We start from the raw sequence: 23,405 nt of genomic DNA on the forward strand, positions 1-23,405 counted from the left end.
TGACAAGTTTAAAACATGTATTTAAAATACAATTTATAAAATGCTTAATCTGCCGACTCGGGAGCCCGCGGTGCGGGGTGGGGTGGGGTGGGCAGCTGCCCGCTGGACCAGCAGAGCAGGACTGCAGGGGTGCGGCCCTCCCTCCCATGCCCTTCTGTTCAGACACCCAAGGGGCCCATGTGTACCCCTGGGATCACACAGCCAGAAAACAGGACCCCAGAGGTTTCCAGAGTCTCTGCTTACCAGGGAGGCTGGGGACAGCCCTGCCGGCCCATCCCTGAGCACAGCATCCCCAGATGGGGCAGAGCAGGGTATGGCTGGGCTGGACAGGGCGGGTGGGGTGGGGCAGTGGGCTCTGGAAGGGGCTGATGGTAGCAGATAGGGTGTTGCCTCCTGCCTGCAGGTGGGGAGCACCCTGATTGAGTGGGCTGAGAAGGGTTGGTCACCAGGCCCAGACCCCCAGCTCCTTTGGTTATAGGCTGACATCAGAGTAGTGGCTCATGGGAAGCGGTTAGCTGGAAGGTCTGAGGCCTGGCTCATGGGGTCAGGGAGGAGCTCGGGGAAGGGGACAGTACCGTGAAGGCAGATAAAGGGGCAGCAGCCTCAAGTTTCTGCCCCCCATTCCCCTGGGGTTTTCCAAGCCAAAGCCTGCAGCTTACTTTGAAGAAAAAAAAAGCACTTAAGGAAAGTTACAGACAACTACAAAAAAAAAAAAAAAAACCACCACACACAAAATCCAAACCGTTCTCCCATCTCCCCCCAACACAATACAGTTTCCTGTTTTCATTTCTTTTTTTAAATTCTGCCTGCCACCTCTCCATCTGAGAAGCCAAGGGTACGACTGCTGGTGGGTGGTAACAGGCACACAGCGGGCAGAGCCTCCTCTTTGGCTGTAGGGAGACGGCAGCACCAGTCCCTACTACATCCTCAATCCACAGACACCCATCAGCCAGCCTTCCCTTTGGCTCCCACTAGGGGAGAGGGGGGGCAAGAGCAGGTGGTCCCAATGGCTGAGCAATCAGCACTTCTGGCCTTCCCACCTGGCCTACCTCTGTATCCTTCTCCAACTGAAAGGAGAGTCTCACCTTGAGCCAGAAACCACTATTACATGAAGGATGGACACTATACATTTAGAAAGAGGAAACCTGGTCAGGGCAGTGGAACTATAAAGACAGCAGCCAACCTTCTCCCTTGCCCACTCCTGGAGGTAATTCCCCCTCAGGACAGCCTGTGGGCACAACTCAACACCCTGCGGGTTCTTACTGACTGAAGCTCTGTTCCAGCTCTGCTCATGGACCATTTCCTGACTTCACACAGTTACAAGGCTGCGTGTGCTATGAACTAGTTGCTGATTCAACTGGCCCCTGGCCCTCCCTCCTAAGGGGAAGACGTTGTGGGACATGGCTTGTTGGGCCTGGCCTCCATTCCCACAGGGCAAGGCTGAGAGCCAGGCGAACCAAGGGTGGAGTGAGCCTACAAAACCTAGCTTGCCACCTTGGCCACCTCAAGCTGTCCTGATCACAAAACATCACACCAACCACTTCAAAACTCATCCACTGAGTGGGGAGGACATCTGGCTGGCTGAGGGATAAGGCGCAGTGCTACAGAAGAGACCAGAAAGCCTGAGCCAGACTGTACACACACAGAGCTGCTCTGGGCAGCTGCCCTCTTGGGCTCTCCCACTCGAAGAGCCAAAGCAAATCTCTAGGCTCCAGGGACAGAAGGGAAACTGCTTCATTCCAGGCCCTCGCTCTGGAAAAAGGGGTGAAGGGTAGCCGAGGTCTGTAGGGAACCAGTCTGTCATCACCAATCTTTGCAATGCACAGCTTGTCTTTTCCCAAATGTATTCAGGATGGCCTGCTCCCAAGGTAGTGACTTCACAAAGGAAATGTACCAGGTAGTACTGAGCTGGTGCCATCAAGAGAGATGACGCTCCATGGACCCTAGAGAGTTCAAGCCTTGCTGGAGTGGGAGGATCTCTTCACCTTCTGACCACACTAGGCAGGAGGCTCTGAGTCCTGGAGCCAGACTCTCTCCTGGCTTTCCTTGTGCCGACAGCAAAATACTGAGCAAGTCTCACATCCCTTACTTCTAAGCCCAGGAGTGTAGTCTCACTCCCTGCTCTCTTCTAGAAGCAGCAAGCCTGGCTGGTAGGGAACCACCCTGAGGGGTATGGGAAGGGGAAGTCTGTTCACTTTCCCTATCTCCCAAAATACTAGAGGTGGGCTTGGCACCCTCCCCAGGCTCTCTGAGCCTATAGAGCTAGCCCAGTCTCCAGGCAGGGCCAAGATGCCCTGGGACTTAGCTGGGGGAGGGAGGTATAGGCATGGGGTGCTCATCTGTCCTGGGGCTACAGAGCCCTGCCCCTTTTCTGGGCGGCAGTAGGAATACAGAAGCTAAGCTCACCAAAATCCTATTGGTTAATGTTTCTGGTAAATTTCCCAGAAACATTTTTAAGTACACTACCAAACTACCCTTTCTCAATTAAAAATTCATTAAACTGCTAAAACCCCTCCCATGCACTTTTTCTTGCAAATCAGATATTTGTATAAACAAACAAAAATAGGGGGAAAAAAAGGATATTTTCAAATGGAACTCGCTTTTAAGTGATGAAGACATGCACTTGGGGGTGGGTGGATGGGAGTTCTCATTTGTGTTTTAAAATCCCAAATTAATGAGCATGATAAACTGTTATTGCTGGCACTGGCTTTACCCCAAGTGGCACTGTCTGATTCTCTACTCTGAGTCCTTGGTGGGTCCCCCCAACCCTCCCCTAACCCCCACCCTTTCCCTTTCCATTGACTTGGGACAGCCCTTGTAGATGTGCCAATCACAGTGGGAAGGGGAGGAAGGGGGAGGTCACAGTGCATGGGGTTCAAGGTCACAGTGGGCGGAGCAAAGGGGATCACAGTGCAAGTAAGTCAGGTCGTTCCCTCTGCTCAAGTCCAGCTGTCTGCCACAGCAGTGCAACCTGTGGCGGACGACCCAGGAGGCGATGATGGCGGCAGCATCCTTTCTTGCCCGCATTTATCTGCGCTGCTTAAAGCCTTGTGACCCATCAGGACCCAAAGGCTGTCTGATCACATTATTGGGCTGCCTGCTGTCTTCAGGTTGGGAGATCCTGGTTGGCCTGAAGGGAAGAAGATCAGAGGGAAGCCTGAAAAAGGATATAAGAGAGGTCCCCAAATCTTAAAACCAACCACCCCCACAGTTGAGGCAGAAGTCACAGTAGCTATCAGCCAACTCTGGCTCCTTGAGCCTGCTTCTTTGGCAAGCAGACTCAGGGCATCTCCAAGTTGGGAAGCCCTGTGGGCAGGTGGGGCAGGTGGTCCATGGTCACCTCTAGCGCCTGCAGCACTCTTCCCCTCAATCTGGCTCACCATCATTCATCTGGAGGAAGGGGAGTGCTCAAGGGCCCATCCTGTCCAGAGGTAGTGACCATGGACAGCACATCCTCCACAGAACCATGTGGCACAGATTCTGAAGAGGGTCAGACCAAGGTAAAGACCCCTAACCAAGAGCTCAGCAGAGTGACCCAGTATCCACCACTGCTGCCCACCTGCTTCTCTCCAAATCATGGGATTAATGGTCAACTCATACTACTATGGAAGACTGAAAGGAAATGGACGTTTTCCACTCTGCCAAGTGAAGGCTGAGAGGAGAGATAATGAATGTCTATTAAAACAATGAAGTGATAGAGAGAAGGTACATAGATTAGTTCTTCAAGTCCCAGAAGACCAAGCCCAAGCAGGGCTCTCAAAGTTAGAAACAGGCTGTTTTAACAAATACTGCCTTTCTGGGAGGTGACAATCTTACATGATGCCACCTCTAGAACTGCAGTGAAAAAAAGAGCCAGGAATAAAAAATAATTTAGAAAATTCACAAAAACATCACAGTGGGCTATTATGAGACCCAGAAGATAATATCTAAGCACTTAACTAGGCTCTTTCCATCCTGCCAGGCAGGGTTCTCAGAATCCTATGCTCAATTAATTGCACAACTTGATAAGGCAGGTACTATCATTATCAGATTAGGCTATGAAGGCACAGAGAGTTTAAGCAGCTCTAAGTTAAGCAGAAGTAAGTGACAGTGGTGGGCTCAAACTCCGGCAGATTTTTACTCAAAGCCCATGCCTTTAACCTCTCTGCCACACTGCCCCCTGGTGCCTGCAAAGGCAGCATGCCAGCAAACCATGACTTCCTCAAAGCTTTCAGAGCAGTCCCGAGCCAATGCGGCAGAGACAATGAGCTGGCCCCACCAGACTGGGTTGGCAGGGGGAGCTGCAATGATTCCAGCCCTGATTGTGCCCGCTTCTCGCTACTCTATGTGCAGCCAGGTCACTCCTCCTCCTCATGGTGGCCTGCTGGGTGGGCGATGGTCAGCCCTGCCAGCTGCACTCACCTGTCGAGGATGGGTTTCTCTTGCTCTTCCTCGGGGCTGGCGCTGCCCAGGATCCGCTTCCGGGCTTCAGCGTACTCTGCCTCCCGCTGTGCCAGGGACTTGACGGGAAGGGCTGGCCTGCTGGTGGAGTTGGGGCTGCTGACCACACCGTTGCTGGTGGGCCTCTTGAGGATGCGGATCTGTGGAGGGGGCCCCGTGGGAAGGCTATCGTCCTGAATCACAATGGGCACTTTGGGAGGAGATCTGGATTTCCTGCTGACAAAGAGCAAACACGGCTTCACAAGTCTTGCCCTTGACTACAGAGGCCCCATCCATGTCCACACCCAACCCCCATCACTTCCCTCTCCCTCCCCCTCCTAATGCTATTCATTATTCTCTGGCCTCTGACCAGACATCACAATTCTCAGTCCTCAAGAAGGGTTTCTCAAAAGAGCAACCTTGCCATAAGCTCACGCAGTCCACAGGTGTGCTCCTCAGACCTAACCCCAGGCAAAGGGGGCTGGAACACCAGCTTATTCTGGGACTTCTCTCCCCACGTTCTTCACAGTCACATCAACCGCTCTTTGGCCTGTGTCAAAACATTTCATGCCCAGAATCCAATGACTTCAGTTAAAATCCCAGCTTTCCTACATAAACCGGAGTGTAACAGGCTGGTGCCACCAGTGGGAGCCCCTTAGCTTAAGGGTCAGCAAAGTGTTCCCTCCCAGCCAAGGTCTTCCACCACATGTGCTCAAACCAGTCAAACACTACAAAGCCCGCTCCGCCATCCCTGCCTGGCATCAAGACAGGATTTACCAAACTGCCTCAGCCTTCTGATAAGTGATCTGTGCCTCCCAGAGACAAGCTACACCAGACAACTAGATCACCTCTTCAGGAGAGCTTTTGAGCAGAGACAACTCCCTCACCAGGGCTCTCTGGTACGCTGGACACGGCGGGGCTGGGGTGAAGGACGATCCTAGAAATAGTGCTTGGTAGTGCTCAAAGGAGTGGCATTGACCAAGCTGGTGGATGTCCACATCAGGCGATGTGTCCACAAGGAGAGGTGGAAAACAACATGGGAAGAGAAAGAAACAAAAGCCACAGGAAAAACGGGATCCAGGCAGCAATGACCACCCCTCAACAGCCACAAAGATCCTCCCCAGAGCAGTCAACTAGCTTCTCTTCAGAACCAAACAGCCTATAGAGGCCTGTTTTCAGAGCCTTGGTTGTCAGGAGGGCTAGGGACTGGAGGAACTCAGCTGCTGCCAGGGGAATTGGAACAAGTCCTGGGCAGCACAGGAATGGCATGGCAAGGGGACTGTAAGCAGGCATTAGTGTTGCTGAGACGAGCAGACAGAGAACGGGCCAGTAATCCAATCAAAGCAGCAGGGAGCCAGGAAAGCTAGTGGGTGGGCAGGATACCCCAGAGTTCCCTGGGGAATGACTGTGTAGCACATTAAGCAAGTCCAGAGAGGCCCCCTCCTCCTGCTAAGCCCTAAGCCCAAAGACCAACTGCTGAAGTCAACTTCCACCTGCTTTGGAAACCCAATTCCTCTGCTGTCTGGGTGGGGAAAAAAGCTATCCCTAACGGTCTTTAAGAATTTCTGAGAATCTTTTCTCCAGGATACCCCCATAATGCCCTAAGCCGCTAAGTCACAGAGGATCCAAAAACATCATCTGTCCAACCTCCTTGTATCACAGAGAAAGAAACTGATGTCCAGAGCGGGAAACAACTTGTCTCAAACCTCAGAACAACTGGGAGCAGTGCCAGGCGTAAAACCCAAGCCTTCTGACTTATCACCTCCCCACTTTCCATCAAACCACCTCACATAGGGTACCCACTAAGGTAGGAGGCAGGTGCAACACTCCCACCTCACTCCCAAAGCCTCAAGCCACCACGTCCTTGAGGGAAGGGATCACTGCCCAGGGGCCTGACCTGCTAAAGCTAACAGCCAGCTGGAGAACACCACTGACTGCCCAGCTCTCAAATAGCAGAGAGCATGAGCCCTCAGACCAGACAGCAGCCTTACCTCTCCTTTTGTGTGATCTTCAGTTTTTTTTCCAACCGTCTGTCTATTTCCTAGAGGAAAAAAATGTATATAAAAAGTGGAAAAAAATCTCTCTCAAATAAAAACTTACGTCTTTATTTTCAGAGCTCAGGGCAGTGTCCTCTCTCTAACCAGGGACATTACTGTGTCCTTTGAGGTAACGGTTGTGGACCTCCCTTTACTAGACTCTGGGGTTTGGGGACCTGACTCCCTGCGAGTTCATCTCCCTCCATCCCCACGGCTGTGGTGATAGTTCAAGACCTCACCATTCAGCTGGGTTCTTTGCATAGCCTCCAACTAGTCTCCCAGCCTCCAATCCGTCCTTCACAGAGGCACTCAAACCAACTTTCTAAACAGAAATCTGATTGTGTCACTTCCCCACTTAAAATGCTTCAACCCCTTGCTGGATCAAGTCCAAGCTCCTAAGCATGCCTCGCCCATACCTTCCTTTATCTTCTCATCCTGTTTTACACGGCAGCAAAAATAACGTATTACTAACCCCTAGAATCCAGCCTGCTGGTCCACCTGCACATGTCCTCCAATGTCCTCCCCTCCACAAACTCCCATTTATCCTGCAAAACCTAGCTTGGATGTCCACCTCTCCTTTGTGAAGTCTTCTCTGATCCCATACACAGTTAATCACTTGCTCCTCAAAGATAAGCTCTCCTTTTTACATTCCCTCATGATCACATGTATCACGTATTTTATGATCTACTTTTTTACTGTTATGCACTTGAACTGTGTGACTAGCACCTAGCAAAAGGCTTAGAACAAAACAGAAGCCTGGCACCTGTGGACCTGGACGGCAGTCTGAGTCCTCAGGCCCTCAGCATCAGGAACTCTGTGATGTGGCCACACATTCATGTGCCAGTGTCCATACACTGGATAGGAGGAAGCTGTGCACAGAGCAAAGACCAAACCTCCAGGCTCCTTGGCTGTCCCACTGCCTTTTCTTACAAAACATCCCACTCAACTGTCCTCAGTGCGGGCAAGACCATCTAGCTAATAGGAGAGGGAAAAAATTGTACGCAAAATCATATACTTCTCTAGAGAGAAGATCTATTAACAGTGGTTCTCAACCAGGGGTGATTTTGCCCACCAGGGGACATTCGGCGATGTCTAGAGACATTTCTGGTTATAACTACTGGAGGAGAGGTACTACTGGCATCTAGCGAGTAGAGTCTCGAGATGCTGCCAAAATCCTACAATACACAGAACAGCCACAGCACAGAATCATCTAGCCCCAAATGTCAATAGTGCCGAGGTTGAAAAACCTTGACTTATAAGATACATGCGATTTTCAAAGGAGTCTATTAGTTGCAAAATGTTAGGAATTACTGCCTTACTAAAAAGTCTTGAAATTTGCCGAGATTCACCTCAGTGTGTAGCCAGTTTTCATGAATGTTTTATATGTTCTGAAAATGACTGTATTCTGTAATTGATAGATGGAGTTCAAGCTGGTTAACTGTATTGTTCAAATCTAAATTCTTACTGATTTATCTACTGACTATGGAAAGAATTAGGAATTATTCTTTCTAGTAAATTAAATAGTTTATCATGAAGTGATCTTCTCTGCCTTAAAATCTATTGGCTAATATTAACAAAGCTATGCCAGTTTTCTTTTGGTTAGTATTCCTGGAATATGTGGTTCTCTATCCTTTACTTCGTATCTTTCCATGTCCTTATTTTTGTCTCCTGTAAAGCATATGAAGCTAGACTAACCATATGAAGCTAGATTTAAATCCAGTCTGACACTGACACTCATTCTGATTGGTGCTGAGTTGTGTTTAAAATTTTTTGTTTTTCTGAAAGACTCAAAATATACTTAAGCAAGCACAACAGACTGTATTCTGAGGGCACCATCAACTCACTCACTAAGAAGCCTCTAGAACGAAAACCTCGCACCCAAGCTTGGAACATAAGTTGGTGCCCAATGACTGTTTAAGGACCAAATGGAAAAGGTGCATGACCTGGATGAGAATGACCTGGATGTTTTCTGTGAACTGACAGGTGGACACTCAAAGAGAATCTATGTCCACAGCATAGTCTGTGTCAGAATCATAATTCTTCTAAGTTTTTTGATCAATACCAGTGTTACTGCCTGAGCAAATACTATGTCTCATGTTACTCTAACGCCCATTACCTTTTAAGGGCTTTTCAAGGCTTTCCACAAATAACTTATGGTTTTAAAGTTCCACACTAGGGCCGGCCCCGTGGCTTAGCGGTCAAGTGCGTGCGCTCCGCTGCTGGCGGCTGGGGTTCGTTCCCGGGCGCGCACCGATGCACCGCTTCTCCGGCCATGCTGAGGCCGCGTCCCACATACAGCAACTAGATGGATGTGCAGCTATGACATACAACTATCTGCTGGGACTTTGGGGGAAAAAATAAATAAATAAAATTAAAATAAATAAATAAATAAAGTTCCACACTATATCATTTTGCTCCCATCTGAAAATGAGATTGCCTATTCAAGTTTCTCCATCATAAATGCAGGGTTTAACATCTGCAGGATTTAGATGCCTTCAAACAGGGTCAAAACCAAATGCCTCCATAGGCCGGGCAAATAACCAAACTCCATATGCAAGCAGCACAGTGGGGAGCTGAAGGGGCCACAAGGCACCAAAGAGCACTCACTGGCCCTGCCTACAGGCCTGACAAGCCTTGGCTGACAGCTGACAGCGCCAGAGCTGCGATTTTAGGAGAAATCAAACTCAACATTTTTATGGGAAAGCTCTAAATTTTTAAACTTTATTATATGAACTCTCGCTTTCATGTCACTGTGAGGGCCAAATAAGACATATAGGTAAATAGGCCTAATACAGTAGCTGATTTTTAAAAAATCTGTGGTAAAATATACTTCATATTAGCAGGATTTCAGGGGTCATCCAGCTTTCCTCTCAGGAGAGCAAGCTGCTTCCTTCTTTCTCTCAGGCCTTAGGGAAGATGGAGAATCTGCCCAGGCCCAGCAAAAGGAGCCTGGGTGGAGGAAAGCCCTTCAAGAAGGCATATGGACTGTGTCTGAGTAAATGTGCCTCTGCCCCCAAACTAGAACATGACCAGCATGCTTGGCATATGATATAAAGCTACTGACTTTAAAAATAGTGCCTTATGTCAATATAACGCTTTATGGCTGTCAATACACTTTCCCAAACACTCATTTTCTGCTCACACCAACCCTGTTTGATAGACAAAGTAGTTTTTATCCTTCTGTGTCAAATGAGGGTAATGTGACTCAGGGAGGTGAAGGAACTTACCCAAGGTCACAAAGCAGTACATCATAGAGGCAGCCCTAGAACTAAAGCCTTTGGAAGCCCTACCCCCATGCTGCCGCATGTCCTCAACTGCTCACACTCCTGGAAATGTCTGGTAAAGCCATTAGATATTGATCCTCTTCCTCATCTCCTCTGAATTCCACACTGCTCCTTGGCACTCCAATAACTAACACTTCCATCTAACTCCGGTGCATCAGGCAGGATGGCTTATCAGAGCTGAGGAAAAATTCTTCCACCAGATTAGAGAATGGGATATAAAACCATCAGCTTTGGTGGAAAGCTGATCCTGGCCATCTCCACATGGCCAGCCAGACACCAGCGTGCTCAGAGCCGTCCAAGCAGAAGAGGGCATGCTCTGCCAGTAGCTGGAGAGGGCACTGCAATTTGCTCTGGAGTCTGTCCAGGTATCATGAGTCAGTCCATTATCTCCTTGGACAAGGCCCTGCAATCAATCTGCTCTCAAACTCGTGCTCTGAAAGAGGTAGACCAGGTCGAAACTTTCCTACAGGGCATACTACAAGGAGAATGCTAGTCTCCTCCAGAGACGCAATGGCTCAATAGAATTCAACAGGCCTCAGAATGTTGTGTAAGGAAGCATCTAGATGTCGGCCGGAACAAGGAATCTTATCACCTAAGGGCACCTCCTGTTTTTACAAGGATGCACAGAGCCGTGGCCCAAGGTCAAGGCTCCTGTGTTAGAGCCCCACCCTCCACAGCTAGGGAAGAAATCCATAAGCTCATCACTCTATGACTCTGCTCTGAGCAAGGAAGGGTCACCAGGCACAAGGCAAGCGTGAGGGCATAAGCACATCAGAGGCAAGGTCTAAGAAAGCTTGATTTGCTATGGCTTCTCCTGGAAAGGCTCTTTATTTTTTGCCAAGTAGCACTGAGCAGACTCCAGAATATGATGCTCTGTGCTCTGATAAGTGGGATGGCCTCCTCCCTTTGGGTCTAATCCCTAAGCAAAAGATCTATTGTACCAAACACAGGTAACACCTGCCATGTGGGGCTACACCTCTACAAAAATGAGGTACACGCTTCTTGGTCTGAGAGATCAAGCAAAACCAGAAGGAAAGGAGGCAGGACGTCATGCAGAACATAGTGGGGAGTAGGATGGTTCTGGACATGGCTGGCCCTTTATGGGAGGTAAAGGAGAGGCCACAGCCACAGGTGAATGAAATCAGACGTCAACAGCTGCAAATTCAACCCACCTGAGGAAGAAGCGCAGCTCCACTGGCTGCTGATGCCCTGAACTTTGCAATGATTACTCTTGTGTGAGCCTCCGTCAGAAAGTTGAGGGAAGCATACGAGGGGAAGAGCAGGGAAGGGGACACCTCCAACAGCCTAATTTGTTCACAGCCACGATCTTCGAAAGGAACAACGGAGACAAACAGGATAGGGATGGATCTGCACGGGCAGGCAGATTACTATGACAAGTTCACTCCTGTAACATTATGAGATGGATGAGAAAAGAAGAAGGTGAGAAGGGGAGAGAAGAGGAAGAAAGGCAAAGGAGCGAAATAAGTAGGCTGTTCTGGGCTTTGGTGCAAAGCACAGCAACTACAGCACCATTACAGCTGTACGCAGACCTGAATGTTCAGGAAACAGACTTGATCCGTTCACCTCGGGTGATGAAGCCCTGGTGAAACCAACTCAAACCAGCCAAACTCACAAGAGAGTGAACAAACCCAAATCCTCATCCGTTACACTACGGGGGTGGGAGTGGGTGTCTCACCCTTCCTGGTGCCTGACCTGCTGCTGCCCGCTCCCCAGGGCCTCCCCCCAACCCCGTGCAAAGGAGCGAACTGCCCTGCCCCACCAACATATCCCTCTCTCGGATAACTGGAATCCTCTGCTCATCAATGCAACTGACACAACTCCTAAGAATCTTGTATTAAATGGAGGTCTAAGAGGCACTGGCTTTGAGTTAGGAAATAATCTCTGTTTATCAGCAACAGTTACTACTTAAGTGATTTTTCTCAGATAATTTGCCTCTTTTTGTCAGTTTCCATTTCAAAAGATGACATCTGATTTTCCTCTCAAATTCAAGGAATAACGACTGGTCTTGGGCTCTCTGTGAACCACTATATCCTACAGGCTCATCTGGTCTTGCCCAGCTATCCCAAATTGGGGAGCACACATCTATGAGTAGACACTGCGGGGATCTAAAGAAGAGACAGGAACTCTAGAAGTACAACAGCTTCTCTCAGACCCAGAGCCTGACAGGTCCTGATGAACACGCCACTACTGTAGAAAAACGCAACGTGAAGGGAGTAGAAAGCAGGACTACCTTCCAACACGTTCTGACCCTGAACTCCCACTGTAGTAGGTATTGCCCATGCTGGTCCTAAGTGGCTACAGTGTTGCCTGTGTCAGGGTCTCCTGGGACAGCAAACCCCTCAGCAAGGCACCTATGTCTCCCATACCACACATCTGGATGGGATTTTGGCCCCTCCTGTGGGAGTCTCAATTTCACTTAAGAATAAAGCAAAAGAATTTATAGGTAGAACTAGCAAAATCTGGTCTAAAACTATCAGATAAAAAGGTCTCTGTACCTTTAAAGTACATCCCTGGCTATTTCAAGTCCAGATGTGCAACCCATAGAGACTTTTCCAAACAAACTTCATAGCGATTAGTTTAATTCAGCTTCATCCCTGCCTTGTGTCTCTGCGTCAGTGGTGTGGCAGTGTCCTGCCCCGGCAGGGCTGGCCACCTCCAATGCTCCTGCTCATTCCACCTCCCCGGCTAGCACCAGGGAGGGAAGCACCCCAAGTCACATCACCCCAGCTTTGCCTCTACAGTGATGCTTCAGGACCACCATCAGGTTCAAAAAATTAACTCAACTTCTGGGCAAACATGATTGGATAAGTTTTAAAAAGCCAAATTCAGAAACTGAGAGAAGATCTGGGCCGGCCCCGTGGCTTGGTGGTTAAGTGCGTGCGCTCCGCTGCCGGCGGCCCGGGTTCGGATCCCGGGTGCGCACCGAGGCACCACTCCTCCAGCCATGCTGAGGCCGCGTCCCACATACAGCAACTAGAAGGATGTGCAGCTATGACAGACAACTATGTACTGGGGCTTTGGGGAAAAATAAATAAATAAAAAAAAAAATCTTTAAAAAAGAAACTGAGAGAAGATCTATGGGGGGCACATCTAGGCCATGAATTCATCGGTTGCCTTTTTACCGAAAGACTCGGGCTAGTCTGTTTGAAGGTTCCATTTCCCACAAAACATTCCTCCTTCCTCTGTTACTCCCACAGCAAGGAAAAGTGTTGCACTTTAATTAAGTGGGTCACTACAGGGCACAGGATACAGTTCTAACATTCCCTCTCTACAGAAGTCTATGCTTTGTTACTGTATCTCAAAGGCCATTTTCCTTTTGCTTCACTGTAACAAAAAAAGTTGGAGACAAGCATTTATGGAAAACCTACTAGAAAGGAGGAAAAGTACTAGATGCTGGAGACCCAACGGTGAGGAAGGCAATGCCCGTTGATGAGGAGAGTCCAGCCAGGTGGGAGAAGACAGATAAACAAATCGCAGCTGCTATATTAGTTGTATGAACAGTGTTTCGGAAAAAGCAATGGAGAAGGAACAACCCTGATATGAGAAGTCAGGGAAAGTGGCAGGGACTTAAAGGACATAGTTTCAAGGAGAAGAGAAGAAGGGGCAGTAAAAAAGGTGGGGAGATGGGGCCGGCCCCGTGGCTTAGCGGTTAAGTGCCCGCGCTCTGCTACTGACGGCCCGGGTTTAGATTCCGGGCGCGCACCGACGCACCACTTGTCCGGCCATGCTGAGGCCGCGTCCCACATACAGCAACTAGAAGGATGTGCAACTATGACGTACAACTATCTGCTGGGGCTTTGGGGAAAAAAAGGAGGAGGATTGGCAATAGATGTTAGCTCAGAGCCGGTCTTCCTCAGCAAAAAGAGGAGGATTAGCATGGATGATCTTCCTCACAAAAAAAAAAAAAAAAAAGGTAGGGAGAAAAAGAATGAAAACGTGAACAGAGGGAAAGGAGGAGTAAAAAAGAAAAGGGACCCAAAATAAGATACTTCCTAAACTAAGAACTTTGCATGCTTAGAGATTAAGTGACTTGCCTAAGGCCACTCAACTAGTAAGTGACAGAACTGAACCCTAAACCTCAACAGGAGGAAGCAAAAAGGTTCAGGAGGGTGGCTGGTGGGAGGCCACAGGAACGAATAAGGTAAGATAAAGGCTGACAGGTAACACCAGCCTGCCTGCCTCCACACCCCAGGCCAAGGGAGCGCAGTCCAGGGTTCCGAAGGAAGGACTATGCAGTAGCAGACCACGACAGAGCTGAATTCCAAAGTCCAGATCTTAAATCTATGAATAAGTATCCAAAAGCAAGTAACTCTTCAGCAGAGAGCAGGCCTAGCAATTTAGATGTATCACAAGCTTGAGTGCCTAAGAAACTCTGTACATTGCCATCTTGAGACAATGTATTGTTCTGCTTTCAGCGCTTCTTCAAAGGGTCTCTCTCCATGGGGGAGGGAATCCATACAGCCCTTTACCTTAAAGGAGCGGAACAGGCAGGGATACGACGAATGGCGGTGAGCCCTATCCTTGGAATAAAGTAGGGGGTAGAGGCTAATGGGGCTCTCCTTTCTTCATGTATATTACTGCTCCTCCCTTTCCGTTTTCACACAACACTAAGCAATACAACTCTTAGAGGACAGACTCTATTAGTCCTCAGAGGCAGCAAGAGACTCCTCAGTCAGTCTTAGGAACTTCACACCCTCACAGGACCAAGACCAGACTGTCAGTAGCTGGAGAGCTGCCCCCACACTCAGCGCAGCAGCACTCTCTGCTCCAACATCTGCCTTTGAATGACACTAAGTGCTTGACTTAACTCTCACCACCAGGCAAGGCAGATTTTATTAATCCAATCTTACAAATGAGGAAAATGAAGCTGAGAGAGGTAGGTAGTGACTTGCCCCAAAATCAGACCTGGCACTTGAACCCGTAACCTACTCTTCTGACTTCTATTGCCATGAATGGAGAAAGTCGGTCACTGACTGGCAGAGGTGACCTATCCTTTCTTGCTACCTTTTATAATGAAGACAGAAAGGCCCCTTTCCCAAAAGAAATAGTAGGCATACAAACTTTGGGGGAAGGAACAAAGACTATTAGCTCCCCCAACAGCAGGTTTTATTCAAACACCCAAAGGTGTTATCATCAAAGGTTACTTAGAATCATGGCATTCAGAAGGGGCAGTGAACACGACGACTCCAGGGCCAAGCCAACAAAGCAGGCAGAACACAGTGGCAACACAGGGACTGAGAGGAGAGCAACCAAGACCCAGGGGAAGGCATTCAAATTCAATATTTAAAAAACAATGTGCACCCAAAAAAGTCTATAGGCTGAATACCTGAGGGCTGCAAGTTTGCAACCACAGATATAGGGATCCTAACAGAGCAGAGTTGTTAAATCTTCACAAGAGATCTGAGCAAGAATGATTTATGTTATCTCTTTATACTGGACCAGATGTTAAAAAGTTATTTCCCACTTATGATCAAGATTTCAACCAGCATCTCACTTGCAGTCACTGTTCTTAGTATTACAACTGACAGCAGCATTGGCCTTTTGACTCTTGAGCACCGAGTTCAACTTTCTCAGAGACATGAAATTCATTAGCTCGTCATCCAGGCTACAGAAGCAGGAGGTCAATCCCAGGCAAAACAAATACGATACTTGAAAGGAGCTAGCAACTAAGCATCCTAAAGCACTTAACTAGTTAATCATCTGCTGAAAAGCAAAGGTAAACAAAGTGTCCAAAAAGGTCCCTAGAGTGTGGGCTCAGGATGCCAACAGCCTGGGCTGGGATGACCATGTGATTTCCTGGACATCAGGAATAACAGTGCCTACACCTCACTAGGTCACTGAGACTGAGGGGGATAATGAATGTAAAATGCACTCCACCTGGCCTGTAGTGAGCCCTCAAGACGCTGTCTAAGAAGCCCTTCCAAAAAGCGCCCGTGGGTCTTGGGAGCTCCTGGGAGCTCGCAGGCTTACGGGCAGTGTCCATTCACGGGGGAGACAGGCAACTAGGTAGCAGAAACAGAACTGACAGATGGAAGGTCACAAATGCTTTTATAAGCCCAGAAGGCCAGAGCACGAGCGCTGGGAATTTGGCTCTTAAGGTCTATGAAGAGTGGTGACAATCCTGACCTTTTCAGACTCAAGTCATAACTGTCCTGTACAATCTCATCTAAGGATTGCACCCCTGAAGAATGCAATTTTAGTTGTACATATTTATTATTCCTTTTAGAAAGGAATGACTGTTATTTCCTGTGTTCACTTTATAAGGGAAAGAGCTTTGGGCGTGGGGGAGGGGATGACTTATTGTGGGGGACTTTTTGAAACTTCTTACCATCAGGGATAAGATTCTTTATCTACATACAGACCACTGTTGGGATTTGTTGATAAGTTTTGTGGTGGCTGGTTTTAACCTTAACCTTCCCATCAACATCCTGCATAGAGCTGGATGTTAAAGAGAAGGATGCTTGGGAGAGGCTAACAGAATTAAAAACACTTGGGAAGAGAAATCTCTATGGTTACCGCTTAAAAAATCATTTTCATTCTGTATTTTGGCCACAGATATTAGTAGCTGAACTCAATCTTCTTCCAGGAAACCAACAAGTCACGAGTTGTCCTGTGGGGAAAGTGTGCAGAAAAGAACACACCACACCTTGTGAAGGCTAGCTACTTGATACAGCCAGAAACCGACATCACCTGTGGGAGGCCCACCACAGTGTAGAAGTGGAAACTGGAAAGAAAGGGCTGACCCCAAGAATATGTTCGAGTCATCAGATTTAGACGACAGTGCCTTTTCTCTTGCAGGATTTTACCAAAAACTTTAGAAAAATACACTAAGTTCTCTCCTGTTGCAGAAGGAAAAGCAAGGCGGCCTGTGAATGCCTGAATTTCCAGTCCACAGCAACCATGGCAGCTCGTTCGAACACCCAGAGCATGCTGGGAACAAGCCCCCCAGGCAGCCTCAATGAAAAGAGCTGAGAAATTACTGATGAAAAGCTCATTATCCTCCTTTCTTTGAAACCACAATGAAACATCTTTTTTCCAGAGTCCCAGGGACAGAGTGCTCAGCACAATCATGTCTAAACTGGCCAACTGCTTTACAGAAAGCCCCCTCTGAGGACATCAGTCCCTAGGACTCATTCTTCCCAAAAGGACGATGAATAGCTTAGAAATGGCCACTTCAGGCATGGTACACCTGGATTTGTGCTTTCTGATACCATAAATCTTAAATGCCTTCTTTACTATAAGGATAGACTTAAAGAAATCAGCACCAGGTAGCCCCAAAATAACTATCTGTTATTTGTCCACTACCCACAGCCATTGTACACAATCCGTAATGACAGCAGTTACAGGCAGTGCAGAAGACCCCAAAGTGAGGTTGCAGCCACACTTCAGGCAGAATGGCCTCTTCTCGAAAGAGAAGTAAATCAAAGTTCTTATCTGTTAAATTAAAATCTATGTCACTACTCTGCTAAAAAAATTCTTCAAAGCTCTCCTCTGCTTTCAGGACAAAGTCCAAGCTCCCCAAAACCACGCACAAGGAGGCACTTCCCAATCTGGCCCCTGCATACCTCTCTGGCCTCATCTCTTTCCACTCAGCCCTGCCAACCCCTAACCTCCAGCCAGAAGGAAATACTTGAAGCTCTCCCAAAGCTGCACGCTTTTCTCTCGCTGCCTTCTTGCCTGTGTGTGCAATGGCCCCTACACTCTACCCACCCCTCCCAGACTTACCACTGCTTAGTTCGACCGGTGCTTCAAAACTTAATTTAGGGGGCTAGCCCCGTGGCATAGCGGTTAAGTGCGCGCACTCCGCTGCTGGTGGCCCGGGTTCGGATCCCGGGCGCACACCAACGCACAGCTTGTCAGGCCATGCTGTGGAGGTATCCCACATAAAGTGGAGGAAGATCGGCACGGATGTTAGCTCAGGGCCAGTCTTCCTCAGCAAAAAGAGGGACTGGCATGGATATTAGCTCAGGGCTGATCTTCCTCACACACACAAAAAAACCTTAATTTAGACAAAACCTTCTCTACAAGACTGTCTCTGGTCCTAGCCATGGTACCCCGTTTACGCCTCTTCCAAGGAAAGTGCTGCTTTACCTGTCTGACTCCTCCACTGAACTGTGCTCACTGCCTGGTACACAGTTGGTATTCAGTGTTTACTGACACTTTCCTGTAGACTTATACACCACCCAGCATTGCTGATGGGGTAACATTTAATGACTGGCTCAATGAGGGTAGAAAGTAAATATAAATTTGAATTCTTAGTCCAGAAGACCAGCCATCCTTTAAACCATTTAAGACGCATTTTCTTAGCTACATGACTTGCCATTAGCTACATGACTTGCCCTTTGTAAAAAAATTTTGTGTGTGTGTGTGTGTGTGAGGAAGGCTGGCTCCGAGCTAACATTCATTGCCAATCCTCCTCTTTTTGCTGAGCAAGATTAGCTCTGAGCTAACATCCATGCCCATCTTCTTCTATTTTGTATACAGGATGCTGCCATAGCATGGCTTGATGAGCCGTGAGTTAGGTCCGCATCCAGGATCTGAACCCATGAACCCTGGGCCGCCAAAGCAGAGTGCGCAAACTTAACCACTATGCCACCGGGCAGGCCCAACTTGTCCTTTTGAAAAAGAATAAAAGTCAACTTTTGAGATGTAAGGAAATTAGAAAGGTTGCCTATACTTTATAATAACTACCAGTCCAATTCCATTTATGTACCATCTGCCTTCCCCTAGGACTGGGTTAGCCCATTACCAACGAGACAGACTATGTCATATCTTTTCTTTGGTCTAAACAAGTGGATATAGGGCCGGCTCCATGGCTTAGTGGTTAAGTACGTGTGCTCTGATGCTGGCGGCCCGGGTTCAGATCCCGGGTGTGCCCCAAGGCACCACTTCTCCGTCCAACGCGAGGGCGAGTCCCACATACAGCAACTAGAAGGATGTGACCCTATGACATACAACTATCTACTGGGGCTTTGGGGGGAAAAAAATGAATAAATAAAATCTTTAAACAAGTGGATATAAAGCTTCAAACCATCAGATATTGAGCAAAATGCTGATCTTTTTTTTTTTTTTTTTTGCTGGGAAAGATTCCCCCCAAGCTACTATCTTTGCCAACCTTCAACTCTCTCTTTTCTTTTTTCTCCCCAAAGCCCCAGTACATAGTTGTATATTCTAGTTGTATGTCCTTCTAGTTCTTCTATGTGAGCCGCTGCTACAGCATGGCTACTGACAGATGGGTGGTATAGATCTGCGCCCAGGAACTGAACCTGGGCCGCCCAAGCAGAGTGCACTGAACTTTAACCACTAGGCCACCAGGGCTGGCTCTGATCTGATTTTTTTTGGAGCACAAAGATGTCTTCCAATTACAAAATGCTCTATTTGTCCCTTAAGATGTGCTTAAGACAAAGGACACAACTTAGAGTTTGAATCAACATTAACTCAATTTTACATTTTCATTTCTCCCAAAGGCAGTATATTTTTAAAGAAGTATTTCCTGGGTGGAATGTAAGTTATATTTCTTGAATTGTTCTTTGACTGGCGATGTAACTCCTTGGGAGGAAACAGGTTAACAGAACAATTTTATATTAGACAGGTGTTCACCATACTAACTAAAAGCAAAAAACAACCTACTTATAGAACATTAGGGTTGTTTCTCAGTCTTCCCCTGAATGACACAATAGGACTCGATATTGAGTATTCTGAAGATAAGCAGGAAACAATGACCTCAGATGTACTGACTAAGAAATTCTAGTGTGATGTCAATTTTTTTTTGTGGTGTTGGAGGACAGAGATCACCAAAAGCCTCTACTTTCAAGGATCAGAACTGCCTCCGGATTACATAAAGTTTGAATGTTCACTTTAAGAACTAGTTAATCCCCATTTGCTAGTCTTCTTGCCATCCAGGTTTTTTTTCCCCAAGGGGGGATGGATTTAACACTCATTACCATATATCAGTAGGGAGACAGGGTAACCTGAAGCTAAGACTTTTACATATGCAACTGGCTACATCTGAAAGACATGTATAGTCAGTTGGTTTCCCAGTGATGGGGACATGGTGCTTCATCCCCTCCCGGGCTCCCCTCCTTCGAAAGTGCACATTTACACTTCACCCTACATTTACACAGTTCACCCTTCGTGAAATTTGAAAAGGGAATCAAATTCAAGAGAGCCTTCAAATATAAGCCTAAAGCAAACATACTAAAAATGAAAGTTAATGCCCACTCCCAAGTCTGCCACAGGTCCCTAGGTAGGGAGGCAACAAAATGCTAGACAAAGAACCCAGCTTTGGAGTCAAACAGACTTGGGGTCAAATCCCAGCTTCCCACTTAACTATCTGCATGGCCTTGAGCAAGACAGGTTACTCCCTAAACCTGTTTCCTTGCTTAAGGAAAGAGGCTAATACCTCTACAGGTTATTTCAATAGTTCAATTAAATAAAAGATGCATACAGGAACTTGCATTCTGGCAGTTACTGCTCATTATGTCAATGAGGCAAGGTTTGAGTTCCATCTCTGGACTTGGCACTTTTAAAGGATTTTACTCAAGTAAAGGATGGTAGGAAAAATAGTGGACAAGCATCAGAAAGATCTAAGTTAAATCTTACATCTCTGGAGTGTATTCAGCTATAAAAGGCAGGACTGGGCTAGCTGATGGCTGAGCAATTTACCCATTCTGAAAAACTCAAGTAATCCCCAATTTTTGAATCCTACATTAATTTTTGTTGTTTTCATTTTCTTCTTACTTTCTTAACATGAGAAACTCATGTCCCTTCGAAACACGTGACAAAAAACAAAGAAAGGCCAAGATGCTCAAGAAACTTATCATTTGAGTCACAAATTGTAGGCCAAGGTTTTTTGCAGGGGTGCCATGAGGGGTGTCTGAATGATTCACTCACATTAGTGGTAGGCAATAAACGCCTCTACCGGAAATGCTGCATTCTCTGGCACAAAGTCACTGCTGAGCACGCTGCCTAGCACACAGCAGACACTCAATGTTTGTGGAATAAATAAATACCTGGCTGACACCTGTTGCTCCCTATAAAATCTTTAAATCTCACTCCATACTCAAGCCAAAATCCAAGAAAGATAGTCGGCACGTAAGAACTGTATTAAATACCTACTGAACTCGAATTGGTTCTTCCAATCCTCAATTACGCTAAGTGGAAAAACATAAACACCGTGAGAGAAATGCTGAACCACTGGAAAAAACTTCGAAGCCAAATCACAATACTCCCGTAGAGATACACCACTGCTGCGAGGGTCAACTTCCCGGCCTCTTCCAGCGCGGAAAAGCACCCTCAAGGCGCTTGGGGAAGAAAAACCCAGCTCCTGTTCTACCCTGGTACTCTCGGCTCTCCAAGCCCTACTCTCAACACAGAAGCCTTTACAGTGGATGTCACTCGAGCCAGCACTGAACAGACACGAATGCGGGGAGGCCAGAAAGACATCTCCCCATCTTCACAAGGGTCACCACAGAACCACAAACTCTGAAAAGACCAAATTAATCACGAACTTAACAGAATTGGCTGTTCCGGCTTGGGATAAACTATTTTCCTACAGCTGCTGGAGAAAAACAAACCTCCAAAAGCAAAGTCGAACGGTCCCCTCCTAGAAATGCGTCTACTGTACATATCGCACCCCTCCCCCTCGGTCCCGGCGAGCACCCCCGAGACCCTCCCCCGGGGCTGAGACCGTTGGGTGGGTACCCGGGGCGAGGGGCTGCCCGCTGGGCTTTCGGTTGTTCTGGCGGGATCTCCGGGAGACCCGCCTGCAACGGGCTCTCAGTAAAACTGAAAGAAAAAAAAAACCCAGACCCGCCCACCGTGGCGGATGGCGCAAAGCGGTGGGGATTTTAGCAGGGTTGAGGGGCCCGGAGACGACTGACTCTATTTCCCCTCCTGCTCTCCGCTGCCTCCTCCCGCTCTGCCCCGGAGCCAGGCATGCCGCCCCGGCCCGCGCACCCCCCACATGGTGTGTAGCCCCTCATCAGAGTACATGAACTTTAAAATGGTGCCTCGGGCGGGGGGGCCCGACGGGAAAGGAAAGGTCAAAGGGGCCCGGGGCGAGCGAGTGGGCGCGGGGGCCAGGAGAAGAGGCCTTCGGAGGCGGCTGGGGCGCCCGGGGTGACGCGCTCATCGGGGGGGGTGGAGGGAGGCGCACCGGGCAAAGGTGGGGGGAGAAATGGAACGCGGCCCCTTTAAGAGGCCTTCACGGCGCTCAGGGACCGGGGGCCTCTCCTCCACCCCCGGCACGGCGTGTGGGGCCGTTCCTTAGGGAGAACCATCCCCAGACCCGCTCCCCGGAGGCTTCCCTCACGCCAGGTCCCGCCCGGCCCTGCCCCGGGGCGGCGGCTCCTCCTTACCCCGCTGTCTGCCGCCTCCTCCCAGCTCTCAGCGACCTCCTCATCTTCCATCTTACTCGCCGCTTTCCCTCCTCCCCCACCCTCTCCCCGCGCCTGCGCCCTGAAGAGCTCCTCCGTCGCGGGCGCCGGCACGCAAGGCTTTGCTCAATGGACCCCGCCCCCTGCCAAGCCCGGAAGAGGCACCAGGCTAGGGCCCCGAGATCAACGAGGAAGCCATCTTGGAAGAGGGCAGAGAAATCAGAAAGTTGCCATTTTTCTTAAGGGCAACGTGTTCTCTCTTGTACTGAAGGGGAGTGCAGATGAAGTCATCGTCTTGAGTACGGCATGTGTGCTCTTTGGAGCCATCTTTTCTAAGGGCAGACAATTACTGAAAACATTTCTTTTTTAAAGTGAGTCGTAGTTTTCATAAACTGCAGATAACTTTTTTTCAAAATTCTGAAAACATTTTTATACTTCAACAAAGATGAAAAATATCTGCTGATTCATAAAACATTTTATTATTTCTATCTGATAGGGTGAAAATGATTACAGTATTTCCTGTTAATAAGGCAGTATTCCAAGCATCTATTAACACTACTTTATATCCTCTACCGTGAGGTAAAAACGTTACTGTTAGTTGATGATATCGCACCTGAGCCGGACAACCAGAACTACTAAAGTTCTCCTGAGTCTTTAATGACGGATGAATACATTGTTACCATTACCTTAAAAACTTATTTATGCCTCTTCCTAAACAATGTTCCTGTTTTATTTTTCTCCAGTATAGAAAAGGAGACCTTGGACTTAAAAGTTCAACTTCAGACACTTCCAACTTGAACAAGCTGTATGATCTTATGCAAGTTGCTTGAGGGTTCTGTGCCTCAGTTTCCCCAAGTGTAAAAAAAAATAATAATAATAGTAGCTGCTGCCAAGGTAGATTGTAAGGCTTAAACGAGTTACTATGCTGAAAAGCTTACAACAGCGTTTGACCCAGAGTAAGAGTTCTAAAGGTTAGTTATTATCATTATGGAGGTGACTTGCCTGCCTTAAGAAGATTTATAATTCTCACCTTGCTAGTCATCCTTTCTTTCCCAAAACACAGAAGCAGGGGAAAAAGCAAACACCATGTGTTTTTATTCTCACTGACATGTTCCTGTACGCCTCTCAGTATTAAAAACATGCCATTCAGTAGTGTTGCATTTGGCTGCTATAATCAAGTTATCTGCATTGGAATGTATTTTTTCTCATGTTTTGAGCATGTCAATCTTTCTGAAGTAACAGCTTCCTGTTGTGAAATTTTGCAATTT

The 23,405-nt window shown here is 47.9% G+C and overlaps 1 protein-coding gene across 5 annotated transcripts; it reads right to left on the reverse strand.

The window, feature by feature from the left end:
• Positions 1–22,195, reverse strand: SZRD1 (SUZ RNA binding domain containing 1). Of its 5 annotated transcripts, none has more exons than XM_014783905.2 (4): positions 22,120–22,188; positions 6,411–6,460; positions 4,402–4,653; positions 1–3,130 (listed from the first exon to the last, which is right to left on the reverse strand). In XM_014783905.2, exons 1-4 carry the CDS (start codon positions 22,168–22,170, stop codon positions 3,028–3,030), a joined length of 456 nt encoding a protein of 151 aa, XP_014639391.1. In that variant the 5' UTR covers positions 22,171–22,188; the 3' UTR covers positions 1–3,027. The 5 variants fall into 5 exon arrangements, with proteins under 5 accessions (XP_014639391.1, XP_004425681.1, XP_004425682.1 ...); XM_004425624.3 differs by having other exon boundaries at positions 4,402–4,656; XM_004425625.3 differs by lacking the exon at positions 6,411–6,460 and having other exon boundaries at positions 22,120–22,195.
• Between the last annotated feature and the right edge of the window lie 1,210 nt (positions 22,196–23,405).

Source organism: Ceratotherium simum, chromosome 22 (assembly GCF_057802395.1).
Source record: "Ceratotherium simum simum isolate JZ-2026a chromosome 22, ASM5780239v1, whole genome shotgun sequence".
In the NCBI taxonomy this organism is placed as follows: Eukaryota; Metazoa; Chordata; class Mammalia; order Perissodactyla; family Rhinocerotidae; genus Ceratotherium; species Ceratotherium simum.

What these genes read in the sequence shown, in the direction of transcription:
- SZRD1 (XM_004425624.3), bottom strand. Translation starts at nt 22,170, where the DNA reads ATGGAAGATGAGGAGGTCGCTGAGAGCTGGGAGGAGGCGGCAGACAGC. An exon ending in AGGAGGCGGCAGACAGCGGG is followed by an intron (nt 6,461 to 22,119) that starts GTAAGGAGGAGC and finishes TTTTTCCTCTAG; the next exon opens with GAAATAGACAGACGGTTGGA. An exon ending in AAGATCACACAAAAGGAGAG is followed by an intron (nt 4,657 to 6,410) that starts GTAAGGCTGCTG and finishes GCTCTTTGTCAG; the next exon opens with CAGGAAATCCAGATCTCCTC.